This window comes from Triticum aestivum, chromosome 5D (genome assembly GCF_018294505.1).
Source record: "Triticum aestivum cultivar Chinese Spring chromosome 5D, IWGSC CS RefSeq v2.1, whole genome shotgun sequence".
Classification (NCBI taxonomy): Eukaryota; Viridiplantae; Streptophyta; class Magnoliopsida; order Poales; family Poaceae; genus Triticum; species Triticum aestivum.
The window spans coordinates 297132161-297158308 of NC_057808.1; the positions used below are offsets into that span (position 1 = coordinate 297132161).

General features: G+C 44.2%; 1 protein-coding gene across 1 annotated transcript; it reads right to left on the reverse strand.

Annotated features, from left to right (window-relative positions):
- Positions 1 to 19232: 19232 nt before the first annotated feature.
- LOC123121296 (uncharacterized) lies at positions 19233 to 23199 on the reverse strand. The gene is made up of 2 exons (XM_044541203.1): positions 22805 to 23199; positions 19233 to 20086 (listed from the first exon to the last, which is right to left on the reverse strand). Exons 1-2 carry the CDS (start codon positions 23111 to 23113, stop codon positions 19466 to 19468), a joined length of 930 nt encoding a protein of 309 aa, XP_044397138.1. The 5' UTR covers positions 23114 to 23199; the 3' UTR covers positions 19233 to 19465.
- Between the last annotated feature and the right edge of the window lie 2949 nt (positions 23200 to 26148).

Sequence of the window (26148 nt, forward strand, 5' to 3'; positions counted from 1 at the left end):
TAACCTCGGTCCGGCGCTTCCTTGATGCTTCAGGTAAGCCGGAGGAGAGGTCTGCATCCTTGTTGGTCCGGGTGTGCCGCCGGCTCTCATGAATCTGTTGCTTCAAAAGAAATTGAGGATCTTGATAAGCTAAAGGATGTGAAAATCTTACTTTCCGGGTTACTCTTCGGACTTTCAGCCTTGGCAAGGGCTCCGAGTCGGAGGAAAGTGTCGTTACCTCTTCAGTCACCGGGTTACTTTCTCCGGTGTCATCCTGCTGATGATCAGTATCGATAAGGTGGATAGGAATAAACAAGAAACAAAACAAGAGCCTACAGATTCAGGGGTTACCTCTGACTCGGAGCTGTCGCTTAGCTGAAGCAACTCTGAGGCAGTAGGCCTGCTTCCCTTCTTGCGAGGAGCGGCTCTCCTGGCGGCTTTCTTAGCCTTCCTGGCTTTTTTGGCCGCCTCATGGTCATATTTGACCTTCCAGAACTTGTCATTAGCCTGAAACATACAACAAAGATTTCTTAAAGTTCAGATGGAAACTATTAAAAGGAAAACCAAGGTGTTCAGGTCAGTGGCTTACTGCCGGAGCCGGGTTAGCTTGGCAGAAGGGGTTCAAGCCGGTCCTCCCACAGTCGGCTAAGCTCTCATTCAAGAGAGACTTGGTCATGTCGTCGACAACGTCCTCAGGAAGATCATTGGGGCTGTGCCGCAGAGGGTCATTCTTCCGGCCCGTGTAAGCACACATTAAGCCGGGGCGACGGCTCAAGGGGATCACCCGCCAAGAGATCCAAACCCGGACCAGATCAATGTCGTTGAGGCCGTTTCCCAGGAGAGCCTTGATCTTATTGATGGTGGGGATCAGAGGTTGATGCTCCGCTTGAGATAGTTTGTCTGGCAGAGGGTGATTTGGCTCCAGACGCAGGGCACGAAAGCCGGGCAGAGGGCTCTCGTCAGCCGGAGAGGTGTCCTGGCAGTAGAACCACGTTTGGTTCCAGTCCTTTGGATGGCTTGGCGGTTCAACGTAAGGAAAAAGGCATTCTCTCCGTCGTTGAATGGAGATTCCACCAAGTTCCAAGCTCGGCCCGTTGGCGCACTCGTTCTGGCGGTTCAGATAAAACAACTCCCTAAAAAGCAGTAGGCTGGGCTCTTCTCCAAGATAGACTTCGCAGAATACTTGGAAGTTGCAAATATTTGACACGGAATTGGGTCCTATGTCTTGCGGCCGCAGATCAAACAAGTTCAGAACCTCTCTAAAGAATTTTGAGCCGGGCGGTGCGAAGCCCCGGCTCATGTGATCAGCAAATATCACCACCTCACCATCTCTTGGTTGAGGTCTTTCCTCCGACGGGTCAGGGGCACGATAAGACATGATCTCCTTCTTGGGCAAGTAACCCGTCTTTACGAAATCAGCTAAAGTGTCGTCGGTGACATTGGATCTCATCCAGTTGCACGTGATGGGTGCCTTGGGAGCTTTGGGTGGCATTGTAAAAGATGAAGCCTATGACAAAAGGAAAATGTCCGGTTCAATTATAAGCCGGCAGACGTCTACAGTTCAATACTCAAATGGCGGCTTATGAAGGTGCCTAATGACATATGGTTAAGTGCATCGGGTTATCTAAGCCGCTGAAGGTATCGTGAGTAATTCAAATTGTCTACAGCTTTATCATAAATGAGCCGGAAATTTTACAGCGCGTGGCTTCTCTTAAGCCGGAAATGTGAGCCGCCATAGCTAAACAGATGCAATTTTTGACTAAGTGTGGCGAAAACAAGTTCCACAGACCGCAGTAATTATTTTGGATCAAACGGTCGGTTAAAAAGAAAAATTTCTAGACCTAGAACTGACGCAGAAGAAGTTCATGGATTCAGAATGGGATCTTATTTCAAACAAAGGGGATCTACTAGTGTAAAAATGGATGTGCAACAACTACCGTAGGAGCTCTGTACTACTCTTGGATCAAACATGACTATAGTGGAAGAACTACAGGAAACTCGAGAAGAACAGCGAAGAACAGAGGAGGAATAGTGGAACCCTAATGTGGATCTACGGTGGAGAGGTGCAGGGACTTACAGATGCGGAGTTACTGCGGAAGTTCGTCGCGCTTTTCTGGTCACGTCAGGTTGATGCAGCGGCCTGAGTTGGTGAAGACGAGGAAACCCGCGGCGGCGGCGGCGGAGCTCGGGCGGCAGCACAGTGGCGAGAGGAGGAAGAAGATGGAGGCGACGAGTAACTGGAGGCTCATGGGCCGGGCTATTTATAAGGTGAGGCTCATAAGTGGGTGCGAGAAACGAGGAGGCCACGGCGTGATTATCTCGCCACGAAAGCGCCTCGATTTTTGGGATAGCCATTAAAGATAAGATCCGTTGGAGTATAACAGAATAAAAAAATGGACTTAATGGAAGATGACATCATGGCGGGTTACCAGGAATCCGGAAGATGACGTCACGGCGGGTTATAACCTTTGCCCGACCATAAGCCGGAAGATTTTTTCTCTCAAAGGAATTGAAGATTGACATGAACTGGTTCAAATCAATCTGGGGCCTAATGTTGAGGATATAACCATTAGAGTCACCCACCCAGAAGGGGCCTGGTTACGTCATAATGGTCACCACGCAAAGCCCAGTACCAAGCTTGAAGACGGCGGGTTAGATAATGGGCTTAAGACCCGGAGGAGGCTTAAGGCCCGTAGTGATAAACTGCCGTATGGCAAGACTTGTAGTGTAAGGCAAGAATAGTTGAGAGTCCGAGCCGGACACTCTTATGAGCCGGCCGGGACTCTAAGAGCCGCTGGGCGTCAACCTCTCTATATAAAGGGACGACCCGGCGGCGGTTTAGGGACAAGTAAGATCTCGCCGAGAGCCAGGCATAGCGATTAAGCTCCCTGGTCATCGAAACCATAATCAATACCACCTCAACTGGACGTAGGCTTTTACCTTCACCGTAAGGGGCCGAACCAGTATAACCCCCGTGTTCCTTGTACCCCTTTAAGCTTCCTAGCTGCGATGGCTCCACGACTAAGTCCTAGCTCGAGGACATCTGCCGTGACAATTCCACGAAAATTTGCCTAGCCTATTTCTTTTCCCTGGGGAGTCGCTCTCTCGAGGGTCATCTTTATTTAACCCCCCCCCCCCGGGGCCAGTGCTTCTCTAAGTGTTGGTCCGAACTGAGCAGACTGCGGGGCCCCCTCGTGGAAACTCGAGGTCTAGTTTTACTCATAGGATGTCTCATCCGGTGTTGCCCTGAGAACGAGATATGTGCAGCTCCTATCGGGATTGTCGGCACATCGGGCGGCTTTGCTGGTTTTGTTTTACCATTGTCGAAATGTCTTGTAACCGGGATTCCGAGACTGATCGGGTCTTCCCGGGAGAAGGGATATCCTACGTTGACCGTGAGAGCTTATAATGGGCTAAGTTGGGACACCCCTGCAGGGTATTATCTTTCGAAAGCCGTGCCCGCGGTTATGTGGCAGATGGGAATTTGTTAATGTCCGGTTGTAGAAAACTTGACACTTGACCTTAATTAAAACGCATCAACCGCGTGTGTAGCCATGATGGTCTCTTCTCGGCGGAGTCCGGGAAGTGAACACGGTTTCTGGGTTATGTTTGACGTAAGTAGGAGTTCAGGATCACTTCTTGATCATGGCTAGTTCACGACCGTTCCTTTGCTTCTCTTCTCGCTCTTATTTGCGTAAGTTAGCCACCATACATGCTTAGTCGCTGCTGCAACCTCACCACTTATCCTTTCCATACCCATTAAGCTTTGCTAGTCTTGATACCCATGGTAATGGGATTGCTGAGTCCTCGTGGCTCACAGATTACTACAACAACAGTTGCAGGTACAGGTTTTGCGATGATCATGACGCGAGAGCGATGTTTCTTGATTTGGAGTTCTTCTTCTGCTTCTTCGATCAGGGGATAGGTTCCAGGTCGGCAGCCTGGGCTAGCAGGGTGGATGTCGTTCGAGTTTCTGTTTATGTTTCATCCGTAGTCGGATGTTGATCTTATGTATGATGTATTGATGTATTCTTGCGGCATTTGTATGCCTTGTATGTATCCCCAAATATTATGTAATGTTGATGTAATGATATTCACCTTGCAAAAGCGTCTTCAAGATGCGCTTCTATCCTTGGTGGGACCTTCGTGTTCCTTTAGGATAGGGTCGCATCTTGGGCGTGACAGCCGGGGTATTTATAGGAGGGAGGGGGCAAGGTGGCGTGGGGGAGGGGTCAAGAGGAGGCCGGCGGCGGCACGGAGGCGGCGGTGATGCCGTGGCGGCTCGGGACTCCTCCCGAGCTCGGGGACGACCGGGGCGCGGTGACGGGCCGGCTGGGCCATGGCCTGGCGACTGGGCCGGCCCGGTCCGGTCGGTCCTAAGTTTTTTTTAAACACGACGAAAAAAATAAAATAAAGCAAAATAAAATAAAATAGAACCTAGGCATATAATATATCAAAATTTTCAAAAAAAGATTTCCTACAAGCTGAACATTTTTCTAGAGTCAAATAAAATCCACACAAATTCAAATAAAGCAAAGAGTGCTACTGCTCTAGTAAAATCCAGTAAAATTCATTTTAAAAATACCAAAATGATTTCAAATTTATTTCTCTCCAATTTTATGATGTAGGGAATCATGTTACCCTATTTTCCATGTATGTTATTTTTGGAGAAAAATAATTTGAATAAAACCCAAATAACTCCAAATTGAAAATAATTTCCAAAATGACTTTAAACTAGATCCTTTTAAACTTCCAACTCATATTTCATATGTTTTGAAGAAGTCATTTTATCTTCTCTCATGAAAATCATTGAGTTGCTTAAAGTTTTTGAATTGGAAAATATTTTCAACACCCCTTGTCATTTAAATAAATGGAAGAAGTCATGTCATCTTCTCTCTAGGGTTTTGTATTTGAAAAGTATTTGAATTCACGGAGATCAAAATGCAAAATGAAAGTTTGGGAAAGTCCTTTTATTCCCTCTCATTTAACTTCCAAAAAGTTTCGAATTCACTCACTTTCAGTCAATCAATCACACAACAATCAAACAACAATCAAAACTATCTATTTATTATAACATTCCAAAATGTAGAATTTTGGGATGTTACAAACCTACCACCCTTAAAATGAATCTCGTCCTCGAGATTCGGAGAGGCTAGAAAGAAATAGGTTAGGCTTGGGGGTCTTCTCAAAATCCATCGATCATCACAGGGGGTCTGGGGTGCTACCACCCTTAGAATCATTGTTACGGTTCCATCAAAACTCATATACTCCATCCTTATCCTTGGCAGTGTCGGTCTTCTCAGATTCTCGGGAAAATTCCTACTCTGGCTCTTCCGATAGTGGCATAACCTTTACCGCAATCCTTTTGTCCTTTCATCTTGATAAGGTGGTTCCGAGACTGGGTCTTCTTAGCTGACGGGTCTGGCGCCAAAACTAAACAAATATCGATATCTCATGGCGGTCAACCATTTATGGTTTCCTCCTGCAAGAAATGGGTCTGGGTTGAACCTCACCGTATATCCTACGATTGGCAGCAGCTGCCTTGTACAAGGGGAAATACTTATACCATTCTAAGGTTTAAACAAGGTTTTGATCGTCGTCTCTCTACTATAGGTAAGTCACTCAGATTTACCATCCCGTATAGCAAAGCGAATAATAAGAGTAAGTCGGTATGGTGATCAATGCATCCCGCACCCAAATCATTACCTTGTATATGGTTTAGCGAATCTTGCATTCTAACACTCGGTCATCCTCACAAGCATTGCAGAATTTCTCTTGTCGACGAACCAAGTTCGGATAAATCCATGGATTCTGCAAGCCAAACAAACATCTATCGTTCCTTCCCAACTCTCAGGTTTTGCGTTACTCCTATAAGATCGTCTGTCGATAAAAGTCGTAACTTCTTCCAGGGTTTTTCCTTCAGCAAGAGTGTGCTTGCTTCTTGGCAGGTCCTGGGGCCTGTGGGTTATGGCCCATCTCATCTCTTATAAGCCTTGAACTCATCCTTGGGGCAACTGATCCTTAATCCAACATCCAACTTCCTAGTATTCTTAAATCCATCCAATTGTATTGTCTTCCTTCCTTCTATTGGCACCAAACTAGGACATGATTACTCAGACTCATCATGGAATTTCCATTGATCCATATTTCCAACCTCATACCTCCTTTATATCCAATAGTACTTCATATCTTCATATTCTTGGGGTATCCAACATATCGAGATAAAACTCGTACTTATTTTGTCCGAAATCCACTTCGGGGAATAACATCATTATCCTTTCCAGGGTCAGGCATCCTTACAGGGGAATATTGGCCATCTCTGCATGGCACTCTTCAACTGGGAAACGTGAAACACATCATGAACTCCTGACAGTGCTTCGGGTGGCTCCAACTTGTTGGCCACTTCTCCCATACGCTCCAAAACTCGGTATGGTCCTACAAATCTCGGGGCTAACTTTCCCTTAACTCCAAATCATTTAACTCCTCGCAGACATGCTTTGTCTCCAATTTCATAGACTACCTCCTTGCGTTTTTGAGTCTGCATAACTCTTCTGCCTGGACTGAGCTACCTTCAGTCTATCTCGAATCAACTTAACATTCTCTTCTGACTCCTTGATCACATTTGGTCCAAGCAACTGACGGTCTCCAACTTCATCCCACATCAACGGTGTCTGGCTCCTTCTCCCATACAAAGCTTCAAAAGGGGCCATCTTCCAACTGGCTTGGTAACTGTTGTTGTATGAGAACTCCGCGTAAGGTAGATTATCAACTTTGAGGTAAACTGTGTTCCTCTATCTGATACGATGGTCCTCGGAACTCCATGCAGACATACGATCCTGGTCATATATATCTTGGCCAACTTCGCACTTGTATAGGTGGTTTTCACTGGGATAAAGTGAGCCACTTTGGTCAAGCGAATCAACTACTACCCAGATAGAATCATATCCCGATCGGGTTCTGAGAAATCCGGTAATGAAATCCATGCCAAGCTTATTCCACTTCCATTCGGGTATCGGCATAGGCTGTAGTAATCCGGCTGGCTTCTGATGCTCTGCCTTTACTCTCTGGCATACATCACCTACGACTACATACTCCGCAATATCCTTCTTCATACCAGTCCACCAGAAACGCTCCTTCAAATCCAAATACATCTTGGTGTTTCCAGGGCGAATCGAGTATGGTGAGTCATGAGCCTCCTGAAGTATTAACTTCCTGATCTCTGCATTATTGGGTATATGTACACTGTCCTCAAACCATAAGGTGTCGTGCTCATCCTTACGAAAACCTTTGGCCTTTCCTTTGCTCATCCTCTCTTTTACCTCAGCAATCTCTTTGTCATCCTTCTGAGCTTCACGGATCTTTCCCAACAATGTAGACTGAACTTCCCTTGCTGCAACAAAACCTTTGGGAATAATCTCCAACCGAAGTTCCCTGAGATCCTCGGTTAACTCCTTTGGAAATCCTCCGATTATGAGGGTATTCATCCTTATTTCCTTTATGGTTGTGTCCTATTTCTCCACAAAGCTTGTATGCACAAGGTTTCTTCATATCCTTTCCATAAGGCCTCAATTTCTGGGACACAAGCCAAGACTTTAACAAAGTCCACTTAAATTCCTTCCAAGTGGTTACTCCTTGCCATCCATTGATGGTTTGGTACATCCTCCACCAAGTAGCAGCAAATCTTACAAAGCACTGAAGAGCATGCTGGGTCATATCCTTTCCGGCTATAGTGTTATTCTTCATATGACCTTCCATGTTCTGAATCCATCGATCCGTCTCCAATTGAATCATCGATCCAGAAAAATACAAGCTCATCTCCATTCATCCTCTACTGGGTCCATGGGTTTTGGGGTGGGATAAGAGAGATAGAGAGTGATACAGACAATACAACCAATAGTTTTGAAAAGACAGATTTTTTTTGTGGCTGTCGGAAAAACATCAAACAAATGACAGCTCACAAACGTCGCATCTAACATAGGTATATAACCGGGTTTGGTCTTCTAAAGGTCAATAAATCTTCAACATCGTCAAACTCTTCAAGTCTTGTTCATGTCTTTGATGGCTTCTTCTGATCGTGCTTGACCTTCTCAAGTTCTTTTGCCAGATCATCTCTGTTGTCGCAAAGTCTATCATGACGTCCTTTAATATTTCTGGAGTGGCGTTCCAGACTTCTGGGTTTCATCAACCTTGGCAATGAGCCATGGTCCTACTGTCCTTCAGTTCCTGACAAATCTCCGGTATTCTCGAGGTTCTGCTCCTCTTGCTTGGCTACTTTCAGCTTCTGGGGTCCTGAGTTCTTCACGAAAATGCTTCTTTGTCAAATACGGCTTCCTGCAGGTTCATCTTAAACTTCCTGATGTAATACTCCAGATCCTGGTGATACACCATCTAAGGTTAAAACTTCGTCTTGCTGATATGTGCTTCATCAGCCTTCTTGTCATCCAATCCTTCCGAAGAAATGCATGCTTAACTCAGCACTGTGACAATAGCATAAGCGGGCGATAACATCTTGGATATCCTGTGTTTATGCCCATGTCATTACCATGAGCTATCATTCCATAATTGACATCTCCTGCCTTGGGGTTTTCTTGACAAAAACTTTGATTTCTAAAGCTCCATGCTCCAGTCTTTTCCAACACACCTTGATCTCGGGTATTGACAGCTTCAATAGTCTGTCAAGTTCCATAAGTGTAGCCTTCCTTGGGCATACCAAATCTGGAAATTCTTCATATTCTCCTAGTCTTCGAAGTCTTTATCCGTCGTAGTTTCCATCATTATAATGCTCGGTAAAATCCTCTTCATTCCGAAGTGGTCTTAATTGTCCGATATCTTGTACTTCTTGGAGTGGTCTCATCAATCGAATCTTCGAGTGGTCAAAAGGGAAAAGGGGTATGGTCTCACTAAAGGGAATATTTGAATAAGCTCAGAAGAGAAGGGAGGTAAAATATCCTTTTTGAAAAGAAAGTTGTAGAGAAAATCTTTTCCTATGGGCTTGCCAGTTTCTAGGGTCACGTCCTACAGTCAACATGTGCTCTGATACCATCTTGTAGCGACCCGACCTCAGACGGTCAAGTCTCTGTGCTTAAGTGTCATCCCTGGATCGGTATGCTGACACACACAGTACTCGAGGATTTATAACAAAGGTAAATCACATGTATAAAGTAACGTAAATACTATTACCTCAATCCAAATAGCGGAAGTAACAAGGTTGTGGATTCCCATCAACACCAACGGCAAAGTTGAGTGTAGAAATCATAACCCTAACGTATCACTTACTTGTCGTAAGATTCCTGCAACATGAGACGTTGCAGCCACAAAGGGTCAGTACATTGAATGTACTGGCAAATTCACACCATAGGATAATGATGAATAATAATTATCACTACATGCATATATGGCTGGTGGAAAAGCTCTATGGTTATAATGTTTTTGCGAAAAGCCAATTTTTCCCTACTGCAAAGGAATATATTTTATTTAACTACAAAGTTGGTTGAAAAATATTGAGAAGGTAAACCCCCTCTCAATCCCAACTAAAAGTAATCATTAAAAACCCAACAAATTATTTAAGTAACGTGATGATATCAAAATGATAATCCAAGAACCAGATACTCAAGATGTCCATAACCGGGGACACGGCTAACCATGATTAGTTTGTACACTCTGCAGAGGTTTGTGCACTTTTCCCCACAAGACTCGATCTCCTCCGTTGGATTTCTCGCACTACATGGTGTTTGAGAAACGGATGATCGAGACAGAGTCTTTCAGAAGCCTTAGCACCTTACGATGGGTAGACAGTTACACCTACTTTCCCCTACATCTGCTAGTCTACCACTGTAAGAGTTCACACGACTTAATCAACTATGCTAGAGCCCATAATAGCTTGTGGCTGCACACGGAAGTTTCTAGTATGAATAATCTCATGATCCCTTTGAGCCTTGGTGGCGGTCCATATGAGAATCACATGGTACCCCGAGATTTCCAAAAAATACAGGCAATCACTGGTGAAAGAACATGCGGTGCCCCCATGTTTGGTTTTGGTAATTGATGACAATCTCTATGGACTAATGGTTGCCTTGAGTTATATTTGAAGGATTTGTCCATAGGCATTTCTTGAAGTCCATGTGTTGGTTTCAAGGAGTTTATGTGGTGACCAAGGTGTTATTAAGGAATTATCCAAAGATTGGTCATGTGAGAGTAGAGCTTATTGCAAGCATGTCTTGAAGAAGAAGATTGTGTGATCATTCATGTTTACCTTCAAGACATCATCCAAATGAAGAGAGTTGGAAAGAGTCAAGGTTGATCAGGACTAAGTCAAGAGTGAATCAAGTTTATCAACACACAAAGCGCACAAGATGTACCGAGAGGGATCAAGCGATCCCATGGTGTGGTAAGCATTGTCGATTACGCTTTGTGTACTAACCCATGATCTTCGTGAGAGTTCTTTGTGGGGTTAGGTTGCGGTGTGCAAGTTCAAGTGAAGCATCATGAAGAGATCAAATGCTTGAAGCTTGCCGTCCATTGTGGCAACAATGGACTTGTGAAGATGTTGCGGTGTGCAAGTTCAAGTGAAGCATCATGGAGAGATCAAATGCTTGAAGCTTGCCGTCCATTGTGGTGACAATGGACTTGTGAAGATGTGCGGAAGAGTGGCTCACCCATAGTGGAGTATGGGGGAGCAATCAACTAGTCTTCATCGAGCCAACACAACCAAGAAAGGTGGTCCAACTTGAGGGAGTCAAGATCGTCATCATCTAGCTCAAGTGGACCATGTGCAAGGCAAAGGTTTGCTCTTGATAGGTTTTCTATTTTACCGGTCTCATGATGGTAGTTGGGAGACCGGGTTATAGGATCGATTGCCGTACTATCAAGGGGGGCTCTCGATGAGTAGCTTGATCGTATCGTTCATAGAGAGCTCAAACCATTGCATCCTTGCATCATCTTTGTTGGTTCTTGTTTGGTTCTTGTCTTTGTGAGTTTTGGAGCTTATGGTCATCTTGATGACAAGCTCGAGTTCATCGAAAACGGAGTTCACTCGCATCTTCTATGATGTTTTCGATGTTGGAGGTTATGCCGGTTCTTCTCATATAACCAGTCGCTGTTTTGATGCTACTCGTCTTTCTATAACCAGCCGCTGTTTTGATGCTACTCGTCTTTCTATAACCAGTTGTTGGCATACCTCCCCTGCCTCTTCTTACTATAACCAGTCGCTGTTTTGATGCTACTCGTCTTTCTCAATCCAACAAGCTTGAGTTTGCTCAATTCGGAGCTCATATGCAGAAGTTTTGGTAGTTTTGGTTTCCTAGCGGTAGTACCGCGGCCAGAGCGGCAGTACCGCTTATCACCCCAAGCGGTAGTACCGCTGTCCCAAGCGGTAGTACCGCCTATGGCCATAAACGGTAGTACGGCCACGGTTCCGCGCTGGTACCGCCTCGATTTTGGGTCTTGCATTTTTCGTGTCGAGTTTTGCAGTAGTTGCACGGCAGTAAGGCACGGCAGTTCCACCTATAAGCGGTAGTACCGCCCTGATGGGCGGTAGTACCGCCTATAAGCGGTAGTACCGCTACTGTTTTTTTGGTCCCGTGTTCTGCTCCTCCAGCGGTAGTACCGCTGGGGTGCACGGTAGTACCGCTTATAAGCGGTACTACCGCCCCAAGGTTCATGTTTGGTTGCTCCTTTTCCCTGCTTCTTCCGCCAGAGCGGTAGTACCGCTCTTGGAGCGGTAGTACCGCTCATGGAGCGGTAGTACCGCTCGTGTGCGGGCTGAGCACATAACGGTTGGATTTTTCCCCTTCTATAAAAGGGGGTCTTCTTCCCCAATGAACCTTATCTCTTGAGCTCGTGTTCTTCCCCCATTGTTGACCTTCTTCGAGCTTGCTAACTCTCAATCCCTCCATGGATTCTTGCTAGTTTTGAGGGAAAAGAGAGAGGAGATCTAGATCCACATTTCCACCAATCACTTTCTCCTCTTTGTGAGGGGAACCCCTTGGATCTAGATCTTGGAGTTCTTGGTGTTCTCCTTCTTGTTCTTCCTCTCATTTTCCTCCCTAGCATTAGTTGCTTCGGTGGGATTTGAGAGAGAAGGACTTGGGCACTCCGTGTGCCCTTGCCATTGCATTTGGTGCATCGGTTTGAGTTCTCCACGGTGATACGTGGAAGTTACAAGTTGAGAAGCTTATTACTCTTGGGTGCTTGGTGCCCTTGAGCTTGTTCCTCTTGGGTGCTTGGGCGCCCTAGACGGTTGGTGGTGTTGGGAGCTCAATCATTGTGGTGTAAAGCTCCGGGCAAGCGTCGGGGTCTCCAATTAGGTTGTGGAGATCGCCCCGAGCAATTTGACAGGTACCGGTGACCGCCCCCAAGGGTTGCCAAAGTGTACGAGTTTGGTAACCGCCCCCAAGGGTTGCCATTTGTACGGGTTCGGTGACCGCCCTCAAGGGTCCCTTAGTGGAATCACGGCATCTTGCATTGTGCGAGGGCGTGAGGAGATTACGGTGGCCCTAGTGGCTTCTTGGGGAGCATTGTGCCTCCACACCGCTCCAAACGGAGATTAGCATCCGCAAGGGTGTGAACTTCGGGATACATCGTCGTCTCCGCGTGCCTCGGTTATCTCTTACTCGAACCCTTTACTTATGCACTTTACTTTGTGATAGCCATATTGTTTCTTGTCATATATCTTGCTATCACTTAGTTGTTTATCTTGCTTAGCATAAGTTGTTGGTGCACATAGGTGAGCCTAGTTGTTGTAGGTTTTGTGCTTGTCAAATTAACCGCTAGGTTTATTCCGCATTTGTTCAAGCCTAAACCGTAATTATTTTAAAGCGCCTATTCACCCCCCCCCTCTAGGCGACATCCACGATCTTTCAACTGGGTTCCCCAGGTGCCTCAATCCACCCAGATGTAAAATAAAGTAGCCACCTTAAGTTAACCATTAATTAACAATCTCACATCTGTCATGTAATCACTCAAACCCAATCCACATCTACGAGCATAGCATAGCAATATGATCATAACGTAGAAGTAACTCCCAAGGTTTGATTGCAGGTCAATAGGTTCCTACCTCATCAACTACTTCCCAATACTCACATGTTATCAAGTCCTAACCATGCAGTGTTTGAGGGTGAAACTAATGCATAAAAACTGGGTATGAAAGGAATATGATCAAAGTGTGAACTTGCATGCAATGTTGATGAAGATGATTCGCACTCAACACTCTTGATAGATCTACTCGTCACACTCCGGTCAATCTATCATAAGCAAGCAATAGTAACCACACATAAGCAATCACTCAAAAGATCGGGAAGAACGAAGAAGACAGTTCGGAAAACATCAAAACCAAGCAAATAACTCTTGCAAAATAAAACAATTTCTAATAGTACCAAAATTATGTGAATTTGGCCTTATCAGAAAGTTTAGGTCAAGAGCTTCGAATAGCAAAAAGAATCAACTCAAACGGAGTTATAAAACTCAAGTTACGATCAAACGAAGTTTGAATTCAAATCTGGTCTAATTCAAATTTTAAAACATTCAAAAATATGTTTAAGTTGTTTTACTGGATAGAGGAGATCATAACGAAGAAGTAGGCGTTGGTTTCGTTGGATTTGGACAAACGAGTAAAAAGTAGTGACCGTTTGAAAATCAGGGACTAATCTATAAATAAAATCATCACAAACGGGTCCCCTGGCAGAAAACTAAAATAAAAGGAAAAGTCTAAATAGCGAACGTTCGCTACAGAGAACTAAAGAACGAAATCGTTCGCTCCAGAGGCTTAGACAACGAACGTTCCCTCTATAAAGGAAAACGTTTAGAAAAGAAAAAAAAAACAAAAGGATCTGGATCGCCGGATCCAGATCGAACGGACGGGGGCGGCGGCGGCTTACCGCGGCAACGGGCGGCGTTGGCGGCGAGCGAAAACACCGGCGGTGGCGGCGGCTTCGAGCGGGCGGTGGCTCCGAGGCTCGGCTGCGACGGGCGGAGGCACGGGAAGGCGCGGCGCGATGCGGCGGTGACGGCGATGGTGACGGCAGCGGCCGAGGGCGACGGAGTGGAGCGGGCGGCGGTGGTGGATCTCGCCTGAGCGGCAGCTTCCGGCGAGCGCGGCGAGTCGGGAGGAGAGAAGAGGGGCCGGGGCCGGGGTATTTATAGGAGGGAGGGGCAAGGTGGCGTGGGGGAGGGGGCAAGAGGAGGCCGGCGGCGGTACGGAGGCGGCGGCGATGCCATGGCGGCTCGGGACTCCTCCCGAGCTCGGGGACGAGCGGGGCGCGGTGACGGGCCGGCTGGGCCGTGGCCTGGCGACTAGGCCGGCCCGGTCCGGTCGGTCCTAACTTTTTTTTAAAACACGACGAAAAAAATAAAATAAAGCGAAATAAAATAAAATAGAACCTAGGCATATAATATATCAAAATTTTCAGAAAAAGATTTCCTACAAGCTGAACATTTTTCTAGAGTCAAATAAAATCCACACAAATTTAAATAAAGCAAAGAGTGCTACTGCTCTAGTAAAATCCAGTAAAATTCATTTTAAAAATACCAAAATGATTTTAAATTTATTTCTCTTCAATTTTATGATGTAGGGAATCATGTTACCCTATTTTCCATGTATTTTATTTTTGGAGAAAAATAATTTGAATAAAACCCAAATAACTCCTTAAATAGATCCTTTTAAATTAGATCCTTTTAAACTTCCAACTCATACTTCATATGTTTTGAAGAAGTCATTTTATCTTCTCTCATGAAAATTATTGAGTTGCTTAAAGTTTTTGAATTGGAAAATATTTCCAAATAAAATTCAAATATTTTCAACACCCCTTGTCATTTAAATAAATGGAAGAAGTCATGTCATCTTCTCTCTAGGGTTTTGTATTTGAAAAGTATTTGAATTCACGGAGATCAAAATGCAAAATGAAAGTTTGGGAAAGTCCTTTTATTCTCTCTCATTTAACTTTCAAAAAGTTCCGAATCCACTCACTTTCAGTCAATCAATCACACAACAATCAAAACTATCTATTTATTATAACATTCCAAAATTTAGAATTTTGGGATGTTACACTCGCTTTGCGGCCTTCTTCGCCATCTTGTACTTCTCTATGTTGTCTGCACTCCTATCCAGGTATAAACGTCTGAAACAATCTTTGTTCTCTTTAATCGCCTTCTGGACATCGTCATTCCACCACCAGTTATCCTTATCTTCGCTTCTCCATCCCCTGGACACTCCAAACTCCTCCGAGGCCACCTTACGAATGCAAGTCGCCATCTTCATCCACACATTGTCCGCATCCCCTCCTTCCTCCCAAGGGCCCTTCTTATGCTGAAAGCGGAAGTCAGCAACCACCAGCTTATGCTGAGGTACAACACTCTCTCCAGGTATCACCTCGCACAGACAAGCAGTACTTAATTAACATTCTAAACAAATAGCTGCAAAAAAAGATGAAGGATATGTTATCTCATATCTTACTCTTGCTAAGTCGTTATTGATTCTGAAATTATAAGAATTACAGAAATTTCAAACAGTAATGTTGATCAACTTAGTCAATATACAGAAACTCTAGGTGTATAAATTATGGTTAGAACTTACCAGCCAGTTTAACCTGGACCGTAGTTCTGTTAACTTGGTGTCGGTAGAAAACCTAGTTCAATGTGGGGAGAACCGGAGAAGGGAGAGGATGTATACAACCGATCAGAATTATTGAATTCATACTCGAGCCGGTTGCTCCAAAAATCTGGATGGACAATATATTTCAACACTGCCCTCATGTCTAGGCTTTTTTAGTCCTTAGACGTGGAATCGATGTAGGATGCAGAATCTTTTTTAGTCCTTAGATAGATGAACTATCCCCAGAACAAGGAAACCCCAATCAATCATCTCGGCTTTCCGGGAAAGGAACACACGCATCATGTAGCAGCGCGTAGTAAAAGGGAACACAGGCTAGGGATCTGACATTTCCATTATTAAAAGAGCAGCACAAAGCATCCTAGGCAGACATATTTACGGTACACGTATGGTCTTTGGTTTTCGTTTGGAATGAACTTAGATCTCCACTCCAGCCGCTAAACCCGCCATGAATGATGCAACAGCATGACCAGAGTTGGACAGCACAGCATGCATAGGTATCAGCACTACAGCTTTTTAAAATTTTGAATCTGGAAGAATGAAAGATGGCATACTTTGGGAAGCCTGGTGGTGGACTGGATCCAATCTTGGGAGTGCTCCTTGCAGGGTTATTACCTTATCGCCACCATAAACAGGCATAATTATCACATGCCGTGTAGCGTGGAGATCATCTTTCCGGATGCAGAATCATTCATAAGCATGCTGTTGTCCATGGCAGTCAGAAGAATATTCTACGTATACCTTTTTCTTCTTCATCGCCAGCCTTTTGTGCTGGCCATGGCATTTGCATTCTCTTTCCAGGCTTCGAGTGTCGTGGGTGGCTGCTCCCTCCCCGTCACCGTCAAGAATGGAGCACGAGAAACATGCCTGCAAGGAAAAGCTTCAGGAGATGCGTACCAAAATTTTGCACCACAGACTTTTGTTACACTTCCCTACAATATTTTCGACCTATCTATCTTGTTCACATGCCCTTGCAGATTGAGATGACAAGACCACCCCACATCAGACAAACCTTCATGATAAGGATGTCTACAACTCGCAACTGTTGCAGATGGCAATACACTGCTTTTCCTTCTCCGGTTCTCCACCACCCGCGAGTGACAATGCTATCCACACTGGCCATGAACAGGCCATACCCACTCCAGTGGATGTAAATAAACACAGTAAAATCCTCAAGAAGCACAGATTCAAATCCCTAATGCTGGTGAAAATGTCATGGTTGAATAACAGAGAGGAATCCAACAGGTACGGGCGATACAGAGAGGCCAGTACGTACCTTGTAGCAGGAGCATCAGCCAAAACTGATTGAAGTCGAACACACACATGGAAAGCAAGGACAATAATGCAGCCTACACATCGGCACGACTTAAGCTGAGCTTCTTGGCCTCATTAGTAGGCAGTACCACCCGTGATCCCTGTGAATGATGCTCCACGCTAGGCCTGCGGTGGACATGGTGCACAGATTGATCAAAGCATCTACAGTGATGTACTAATGTGGGCCTCATTTCTCTGCACAGTTGTATTTCAAGCTCGATCGATTTATGTTGTATCTTTGTTCTTCCCATCCCATGCGTTACTATTGTTGCATGTGCTAGTTCCACCATCTTCTGATAAGCACCTGAGAGCAATGTTTTTGGGCATTTCTGATGTAAGAAAGATCAACGAGCAACTTCTTGCGCTTGTAAGCCTGCCAGCAAGGTAGAGATTCTGTTTGTAGTCTCGGTGGTTTCACAAAATCCAATTTAGGGGCGTCGGTTCTCCCCGTGACTGCAGTGGAAACTGTCCACAAGATGGTCTGTGCAATCAGGCAAAAGCTTCACTTCACATGGTCTAATTATATGTTGTCGACTAATTGGAGGCTAAGAGGTGTGAAATGTTCCCAGCAGGCCAGCACCCCCTGCATGGTGCTCTCAAAGTTTCAGTTCATGGAACGAGGAAATCCCCAGTAACCAATTAGCTCATCTTAAGCACCTTACCATATCCACAATCCACACATCAGCTCATGTTAGGCACCTAATATCCATATCCACAATCCACATATCAGCACTGCTGCTATGCGGAAGGTGGGTGGCTCTGTGAGACTGTGACAGCCACATACATTCATTTCAGGTGAGAACAGATTTGATCTTGTCCAAATTTTCTTTCTTTCTTTCTTTCTTTTTATATCAGTAAGATAAGAAACACATTATAAGACCGTATGAAGAATATCCAGTGTTTTGTACGACCAGATGAATTAATACTGTAGAAGGAAAGATCGAGCCATTAGGATACCCACAATTAAACATGCTTATACAGGGTGCTTACAGAGGGGCAGTATAACCACCTCATCATGCAACCAAGTAAGAAGCATAGGTGCTTCAGTAGTTGTATTTTCTATTAGTTAGAGGTAGTTATCCACACAAATACCTGTTAAACACTAGTGCACACAAGAGTTGATGCTACAAAATTAGTAACTTAGCAGCTGTCCTAGATGGCAAGAAAAGATAGGTATCTTCTGTTAAGCACCTCTCCAAACATCTGCATCACAGATGCATTAAGCACTTGAGATCACATAAATGGATCGCTTATTCCCATTTAATGCGAGTTGGTCACCAGTAATCAGGTCAAGGACTTAACTTGGAAGTTGGAACACTCAAGCACATGGAAATGCGGAGCTGATAAACCTCATAAACAGGACTAGATGGACAAATGATATATGATTATATCTCAAACATATTAACAATTGCAAATAATGGTAGTTCTGTAAATCTCTGGCCCAACTAAAATTTATCTATCGATTTTTGAATATCATATCCTTTTTGCAGTAACCCTACCAGGAAGGGTGACTGGCCAATCAAAAGCGCTAGAAAGAAAATCTATGTTAAGCAGATTGTTAGATGACTTAGCTGAAATCATCTATCATTACTTGAACCATTGAGTTCATCTTGTTGTAGAAAAGACGATTAAGCATGAAAGCTACCTGTATGGCTGCAAAGATATAGGCACAACACAACAATGAAATGAAATGACTCAGTGGCTATCTTCGACCATGTTATAGGATGAAAAATTCTTCAAGCTATTTAACTAATCACTCAGCTATATGTATGTACTCATACATCCTTTCAACATTTCCATTCACTTTGACACGACAATTGTCTGCTAGGCTGGATATGAGCACACTAACCAGTCTAACCTGCTATTTCCACACACCAAAAAAAAGTCTAACCTGCTAGTAACCTTAGCACATCTAATTATTTTACAGAAAAGCTTTCACTAAATTCCCTCACGAGAGTAGCACTGTGTACTGCAATGGCATTAGTTTATCTGTAATCCAATTTCAGTTCCAGTTGAAAAAGTACAAATCATGTTCATAATCAATAAAAAGTCTGCTCTGTTCTATTTATTTTTACAAGTGATGCCTTGTATTATTTTCCCACTTGATAAATTTATTGAGGAAGTTTTCTGCACCAAACATTTCTCTGTAGAAAGATTTGATGCCATGTCAGATCCAGTGGTTTCTTCTAACATTTCTCTGTTTGCAAGCCCTACTAAGACACATTATATCAGACACAATCACATTTGCATCATTTTCCCTTACGAGAGCCAATAATGTTGCATTCGCAGCTTGTCACTAAGTTCTTTGAACAATTGAACAGGAAAACAACAACAATCATCAGCAGTGCACTAAATCGAATACCATTGATGCTAAGTAGCTTGCCACTTAGAGACTAACATACTGTCATCTGATCTTAAAATCAAACACCACATTAGTAATGATCTTAAAATTAAACACTACATCTGAGATAAATTCACTCTTGCCTTCCATATAGGAAGATTCACTACATTACAAGTCAAACAAACAACAAAGTACTAGGGAAATATCTCATCAGGCTAAAGGAAAGCTCACGCGAAATCTTCCAGCAAGATGGCCTTCTCCACCATCTCCTCCTCCTCCTCCTTCCGGCGCTCTCCTTCTCTGGTTCCCTTGCCGCAACGCTTCTCCTGCCCCAGCTCTTCTCCGACCACAACAACCCTATCTTCCTCGTCTCCGCGCCCGACGACTACCACCTCGTCGCTGCCTCCTCCGCCACCGCCGCCGACGACCACGACCTCGTCGGCGCCGCCCTCGCTGCCGCCCCCTGCGCCAACAAGGGCGTCGGGAATGGCCCCACGGGTGGATCCCGCGTCCTCCACGCAGCCTCCACGAGGAGCAAGCGGGTCATCTCCCTCGTCCTCGTCCTCAGAGAGGGAGAGGTGGGGGAGGCGGGAGGAGACGGCCAACGCCGCAAGGGAGAAAGCCTCGGCGATGGATTCCGGCGGGAGCGCGCAGTCCTCCAGGCCCGCATCCTCCAGCCGCGGCGGCCGGATGGGGTCACCGGCGGCGATGTGCCTACCCTCCTCGGCCATTTTTTGGTGCACGGCACGTGCGCTGGCTGGAGGACTCCAGAAGTCGCTGCGCTGGGCTAGAACTTGCGGTGTACTCCTACATTGAACATTCAACTGGTGCAGCAACTTGGCTCGGACCTGCAAATACAGTGCTAATTATATTTGGGTACGAAATTGATGCTGACTTAGTGCGCCAGCGTGGCATGAAGCCCAGTGCCAGTGACGGGAAGGTGTAGAGGAGGTTTGTAGCCCTTTTTTACGAAAACACCCTCAAAAAATTTTATTTCTTACAAAAGCCCCCTATCAACACGTCAGCTGCCATTTCATTTTGACTCTATGACACGTGGGCCCGTCGAACTCAATACCAACTGCTGGATAGCTAGCCGGCCAAACAACTCCTCCATGCACGTTTGCAATGAGAAATACTGATAACAGTCCTTAATATAGTACAAGGAGCACACATCTGGGACTTCTATGAGCTGCAAATAGCGCGGCACATTTTGCATGCACTAACTTTTTAATACGTTTGTAGAACGTAAGTAATAAAAATAATGTGCATATATTATATACGAACAATGATTAGTAAATAAAATTATTTAAATACACACATGTATCATACAAATGTTTGGTTTACAGACATTTAAATATTTATTAATTAAATATTTAATGGATACAAAAAATATACACTTGTAACTTATATTTAAATTATACAAAATGATGAATACAAACATTCATGCGGAATTAATTTTCACTCGTGATTTATATTCAAAAATATTATATAATTTAAACATTAGCCACAAATGAATATTCCTATGAAAATTTAAATTTAAATTATGAATATTTATTTTTACAAACATTGAACTATTAAAATGTGCATATAATTATGGAAATGTTTGTATAATTAAAAAAATACTTTGGAATTGTAATGTTAAAATACTTGTATTGTTATTAATTATCCAAAAAATTGTAATTCATGAATATTATTTTAAATATATGAATATTTTTAAAATAATACATGAACAATTATGAAACGTAAGTTATTCAGTTAGTATGTATAATATTTATACGACACGAATAATCAAACATTATTTTTATTACTGAGATTATAACCTTTTACAAATTTCTAAAAAACAAAAGGTGCAAATGAGCCGCATCCGCATTCATCACAGTGCATTTCAGCTCCGCGAGCATGTTCGTTCCCCTACACTAAGTGTACTTATACATTTTGTGACACCACTAATTTTTTTATCCATTTCGTTACGTGAATACTATAAGTTGTAGTGGCCACGTCCTACTGTGCACGGAATGGTCGAGGATTCGAGACAAAGGAGCTTCATTTTTCGTTAATTTTCATACTTCACTAACACCCACCTCTCGTAGAGCTGAAAAAAATAATATGCCAATTCAAGGGGTGTTTTGTAAAAACAAAGGCCACACGCACTCCGCTCCGCCTTCCCGTCACTGACAGATGCCACATTGGCATGCCTAGTCAGCATTGTTTCGTATCCAAACGTGATTTGCACCGTGTTTACACGTCCAAGTCATGTTTTTGCACCAGTTCAATATATGCCACACGTTCTAGCATCAAAGTGACTGTTTGCGGCAAGTTCAAGCACCACCGGTGCAATTGACTCTTTTTTTTCCGCATATACGCAGGGAGCATACTGGAAGCCCACGTTCAGACTGGCTCGCCAATACGCACAAATACTGGAAGCCCAAGTTCAAGCTAACGTGAGTCAAGCACGTCCCTACACACACCAGTACATAAATTTTGTTGTCGAAATCAGATTATATAAACATTTTTGAAATTTTGAACAGAATTTTTCTTTTTCACAAAAGCCAATGCTTTTGACAATAAAACAACTTTGTAAAGACTAGAACATTTTTGGGAATCTAAAAAAATGAAAAAAGGAACAAGATTGAAAACTAGTAAATTTTTCGAAACTATGAACAACTTTTTGAAAATGCGAACATTTTCCAAAAAAAAATGCGAACATTTTTAAAAAATGGAAAACAAAGTGTCTTAGTAGAGCTTGCATACATAGAAATGTTAGAAGAAACCACTGGATCTGACATGGCATCAAATCTTTCAACAGAGAAATGTTTGGTGCCAAACCTTCATCGATAAATTTATGAAGTGGGAAAATTATAGAAGGCATCACTCGTAAAAATAAATAGAGCAGAGCAGACTGTTTATTGATTATGAACATGATTTATACTTTTTAAACTGGAACTGAAATTGGATTACAGATAAACTAACACCATTGCAGTACACAGTGCCACTCTCGTAAGGGAATTTAGTGAAAGCTTTTCTGTAATTAGATGTGCTAAGGGTTTTTTTTTACCATAAAAATGTGCTAAGGTCACTAGCAGGTTAGTTTTCTTTTTTGGTGTGTGGAAATAGCAGGTTAGACTGGTTAGTGTGCTGATATCAACGTTTACGAGTCGAAGAGTCGACGAGTCGTTTCAAGGTTGAGACTCATAGACTAGTCTAGACTAGTGCGAGACTAGTCGACATGGTACTGTAGCACTGAACTTACAGTACATAACTAATAATATCTAGTAGTAGTATGTAGTATTACACTATATAAGTATACAAGTACAGTATACAATTGAAACAAGCAAAGTGGAGTCACTGAGGCAGAGCAGCACCAGCAACTAGCAGCAAGCACAGCAGCACCAGCAGTCTATCTGCGAGCAGAGCAGCACCAACAGCAAGCAGAGCAGCACCAGCAGTCCAGCAGTGGAGCAGAGCAACAGCAGCGGCAAGCCAAGAAGAAAGAGGAGGAGAAAGGAGGGGCAAGGCAGAGCAGCACCAGCAGTCCAGCAGCGAGGCAGAGCAGCACTGAGGCTCACCTGCCTGAAGAGGAGAAGAGCACGAGGGGCCGGCGGCGCGAGGAGGGGCGCGAGACGAAGGAGCAGGAGGGGCGCGAGACGAAGGCGATGGTGGAGCTTCAGATCCGCGACGTGGGGCCGGCGACGGTGGAGCTTTAGATCCGCGGCGGCGGGCGTCCAGCGGCCGGCGGCGCGAGGAGGGCTCGACGGGCGCGTCCAGCAGCCGGCGGCGCGTCCAGGTGAGGAGGGGAAAGAAAGGATTAGGTCTCCCGCGGGATGAGGCATCGTATTTATACTCCCCCAATTTTTTGAGTCGTTCGACTCGAACATGTCGACTAGTCTAGACTAGTCGGTCGATGACTGGCTCGACTCGTACAAGCAGTCTACACGAGAAACCGAGTCGACAGCCAGTTTGCAACTCATAGACTAGTCGACTCGTAATCGTTGGCTGATATCCCGACCTAGCAGACAATTGTTGTGTCAAAGTGAATGGAAGTGTTGAAAGGATGTATGAGTACATACATATACCTGAGTAACTAGTTAAATAACTTGAAGGATTTTTTCATCGTATAACATGGTCATAGATAGTCACCGAGTCATTTCATTTCATTGTTGTGCCTATATTTTTGCAGCCCTGCAGGTAGCTTCCATGCTTAATTGTCTTTTCTACAACAAGATGAACTCAATGGTTCAAGTAATGATAAATGATTTGCTAAGTCATCTAACAATCTGCTTAACATAGATTTTTTTTTTGCAACTAGCGCTTTTGATTGGCCAGTCACCCTTCCTGGTAGGATTACTGCAAAAAGGATATGATAGCCTGTTTCTCAAAAATCGATAGATAAATTTTGATTGGGTCAGAGATTCACAGAACTACCATTATTTGCAATTGTTAATATGTTTGAGATATAATCGTATATCATTTGTCCATCTATTCCTGTTTATTATGAGGTTTATCAGCTCTGCATTTCCATGTGCTTCAGGGTTCCAACTTCCAAGTTAAGTCCTTGACCTGATTACTAGTGCCCAACTCGCATTAAGTGGGAATGAGCGATTCATTTATGTGATCTCAAGTCTTAAAGCATCTGTGTGTTAGGATGATCTCCACCGTGTGGGCCCAACGGCCCATCGGGCCCTTAGATCTGCGCCCTGATCGGGGGCGCTCAACCCATTATGGTTGACGGGCCCTTGTCACCTGCACTATATAAAGAGGTGGGGGCTGGCGGCTTGCATCACGAGGTTCGTCGCAACGCCGTACACCCCACCTACATCCCCTACCGATCTAGGGTTAGTGCAGTGCTGATGGGAAGCGCCGCCACCACTTCGCCCACTACTCTTTGCCATCACTGGCCACCGTCACCATGGCCTGCACCGGTGGCTCCTCGAGCCACAAGCAGAAGGTAAGAACTACCGGAATATCCAGCCTAACCGATCCCGACGGATCTAACAATGGTATCAGGCCATGCTAGGCTAAGATTTTTCGGTACAAAGATTACACAGAAAAAGAAAGATCCCTCCCTCCCCCCAAGAACCCTAGACAGGGCAAAGTAAATCACCGGAGAAAGGCCTCGGGCCTCACCGGAAAAGTTGCGCCGCCGTTATGGCCACGCCATTCCTCTCGATCCCGAATCGCATCGGCATGCCGAGGATTCGGGAAGAAGAACTCCACCCCGAGAGGGGCAAAGGCCACTGCTCGCCGAGAAAAAAAAGGATGGGGGTAACCACCGTGGCCAAATCCCTCGACGGCGGCGCGCTCGCCGCAAAGGGAGGACGCGCGACCGGCGAGGAGGATGGCCACGGCGCAAAGTTGCCGCGCTCCTCTTCCTCTCTCTCACGCGGAAAAGAGAAGGGGGGCCCTCGCTGCGTCTCTCTGTCTCTCTATCGGAAACGGAGGAGGGGAGGGGAGGGGGAGGGGGCGCTGGCTGATCGAAGTGCCTCCCTGGCTCGCCGCTCCGCCCTGGCTCGCCGCGCCGGCATTGCTCGAGGAGCCTGAACCGAGCGTTCGGGCGAGAGAGGAGCGGGCGAGAGAGAGGCGCGTGGGGGGCGGAATGAGCGCTAGGGTTAACCCCGATGGCTGGAGCCCCGTTTTGTTCGTCCGATCGGCACGGGTGGCCGTCGGATCTTATTCGATGACCAGGATCGAGTGGCGCCGGCTCAGGTGGGCTGCTAGGCCGAAAGAGGGGCTCGGCGGCTAGGCCGCGCTAGGCCGAGGCCGCAGCCACTCAGCAGGCTGGGCCGAAGAACAGAGCGGCTAAGCTGCCGATTTTTCGCGTTTTAAAAGTATTTGTCCATTTTTTGGGCAGATTTAAAATAGTTTTTCTATGCAAAAAAATTCCAACAAAATTTTTTGTTTAGAAAATAGACAATAAACAGAAAAAGTTTCTGAAAATAAAAATAGAAAATTTTCAGAAAAAGAATGTTCATGAATTTTATAAAAAAAGTTCATGAATTTTTTATTTGGTCAAAGATTTTTTTTTGAAAAGAAAAGGTTCATGAATTTTTATTCATGTTTTCCGCTGCAAAATAAAAATTGTTCTTTTAAAAGTGAATAGAACTAAAGTAAAAGATTAAATTGTTGTTTCTCTAATGCAATTTTGAACCAACCGGTTAAAATTGCTTAGAGAGTAAAAGAGTATAGAATTGTTTCTGAATAGAATATTGTAAAGTTTCCGCTGCAAAGTAAAAGTTTTATCCTCCAATTAAATTGGAACCAACTGGAAATTTTAATAGGAAGAACTGTTCTTAGCGATGTTTTTCCCCTGTGGGTGAAATAAGATGAAGATAGTTTCCGCTATGACAAAAGAAAGACATTTGTTTTAAAGTTAAAATATGGTATTGTTATTTTCTGACCAACGTTGATGATAACAGTACTATAATTCTATGTGTCTTATGTTCAAAGCTTAAATCTTTGATAAATTTTGTATCAAAGTGATCAATTTTCATAGAACAGATAAAGATCAAGAAGTCCTCTTGAAATGTATATTTCTTGTTCCCACTGCAATAAAGTTGATGATGATGATTATTTCTTAGTAAAGTTTTTTAATAAAAATACTATCATCACATTGATTATGAGTTATATGCATTATTTCCATTTCCGCCCAACGGTGATATGGAATTATTGTAGAAGGATGATGTTTTATTCTAATTCTGCCCAACGGTGATTTAGAATATAAAAGATTTTTTTGAAGTTTAATGTGCATATTTGTTTTTAACCAGACCAACATGGGGTTATTTTTATGCTCATTATTGTTGATTATTGGCTAATTTTTCTCAGGCTAAAGTTTTCCATGCTTTCATTCATGAAAGAGAATGGCTGGGTACTTGTGACCCGAAATATGACCAAGAAAGGTCATAACATGAGGGAG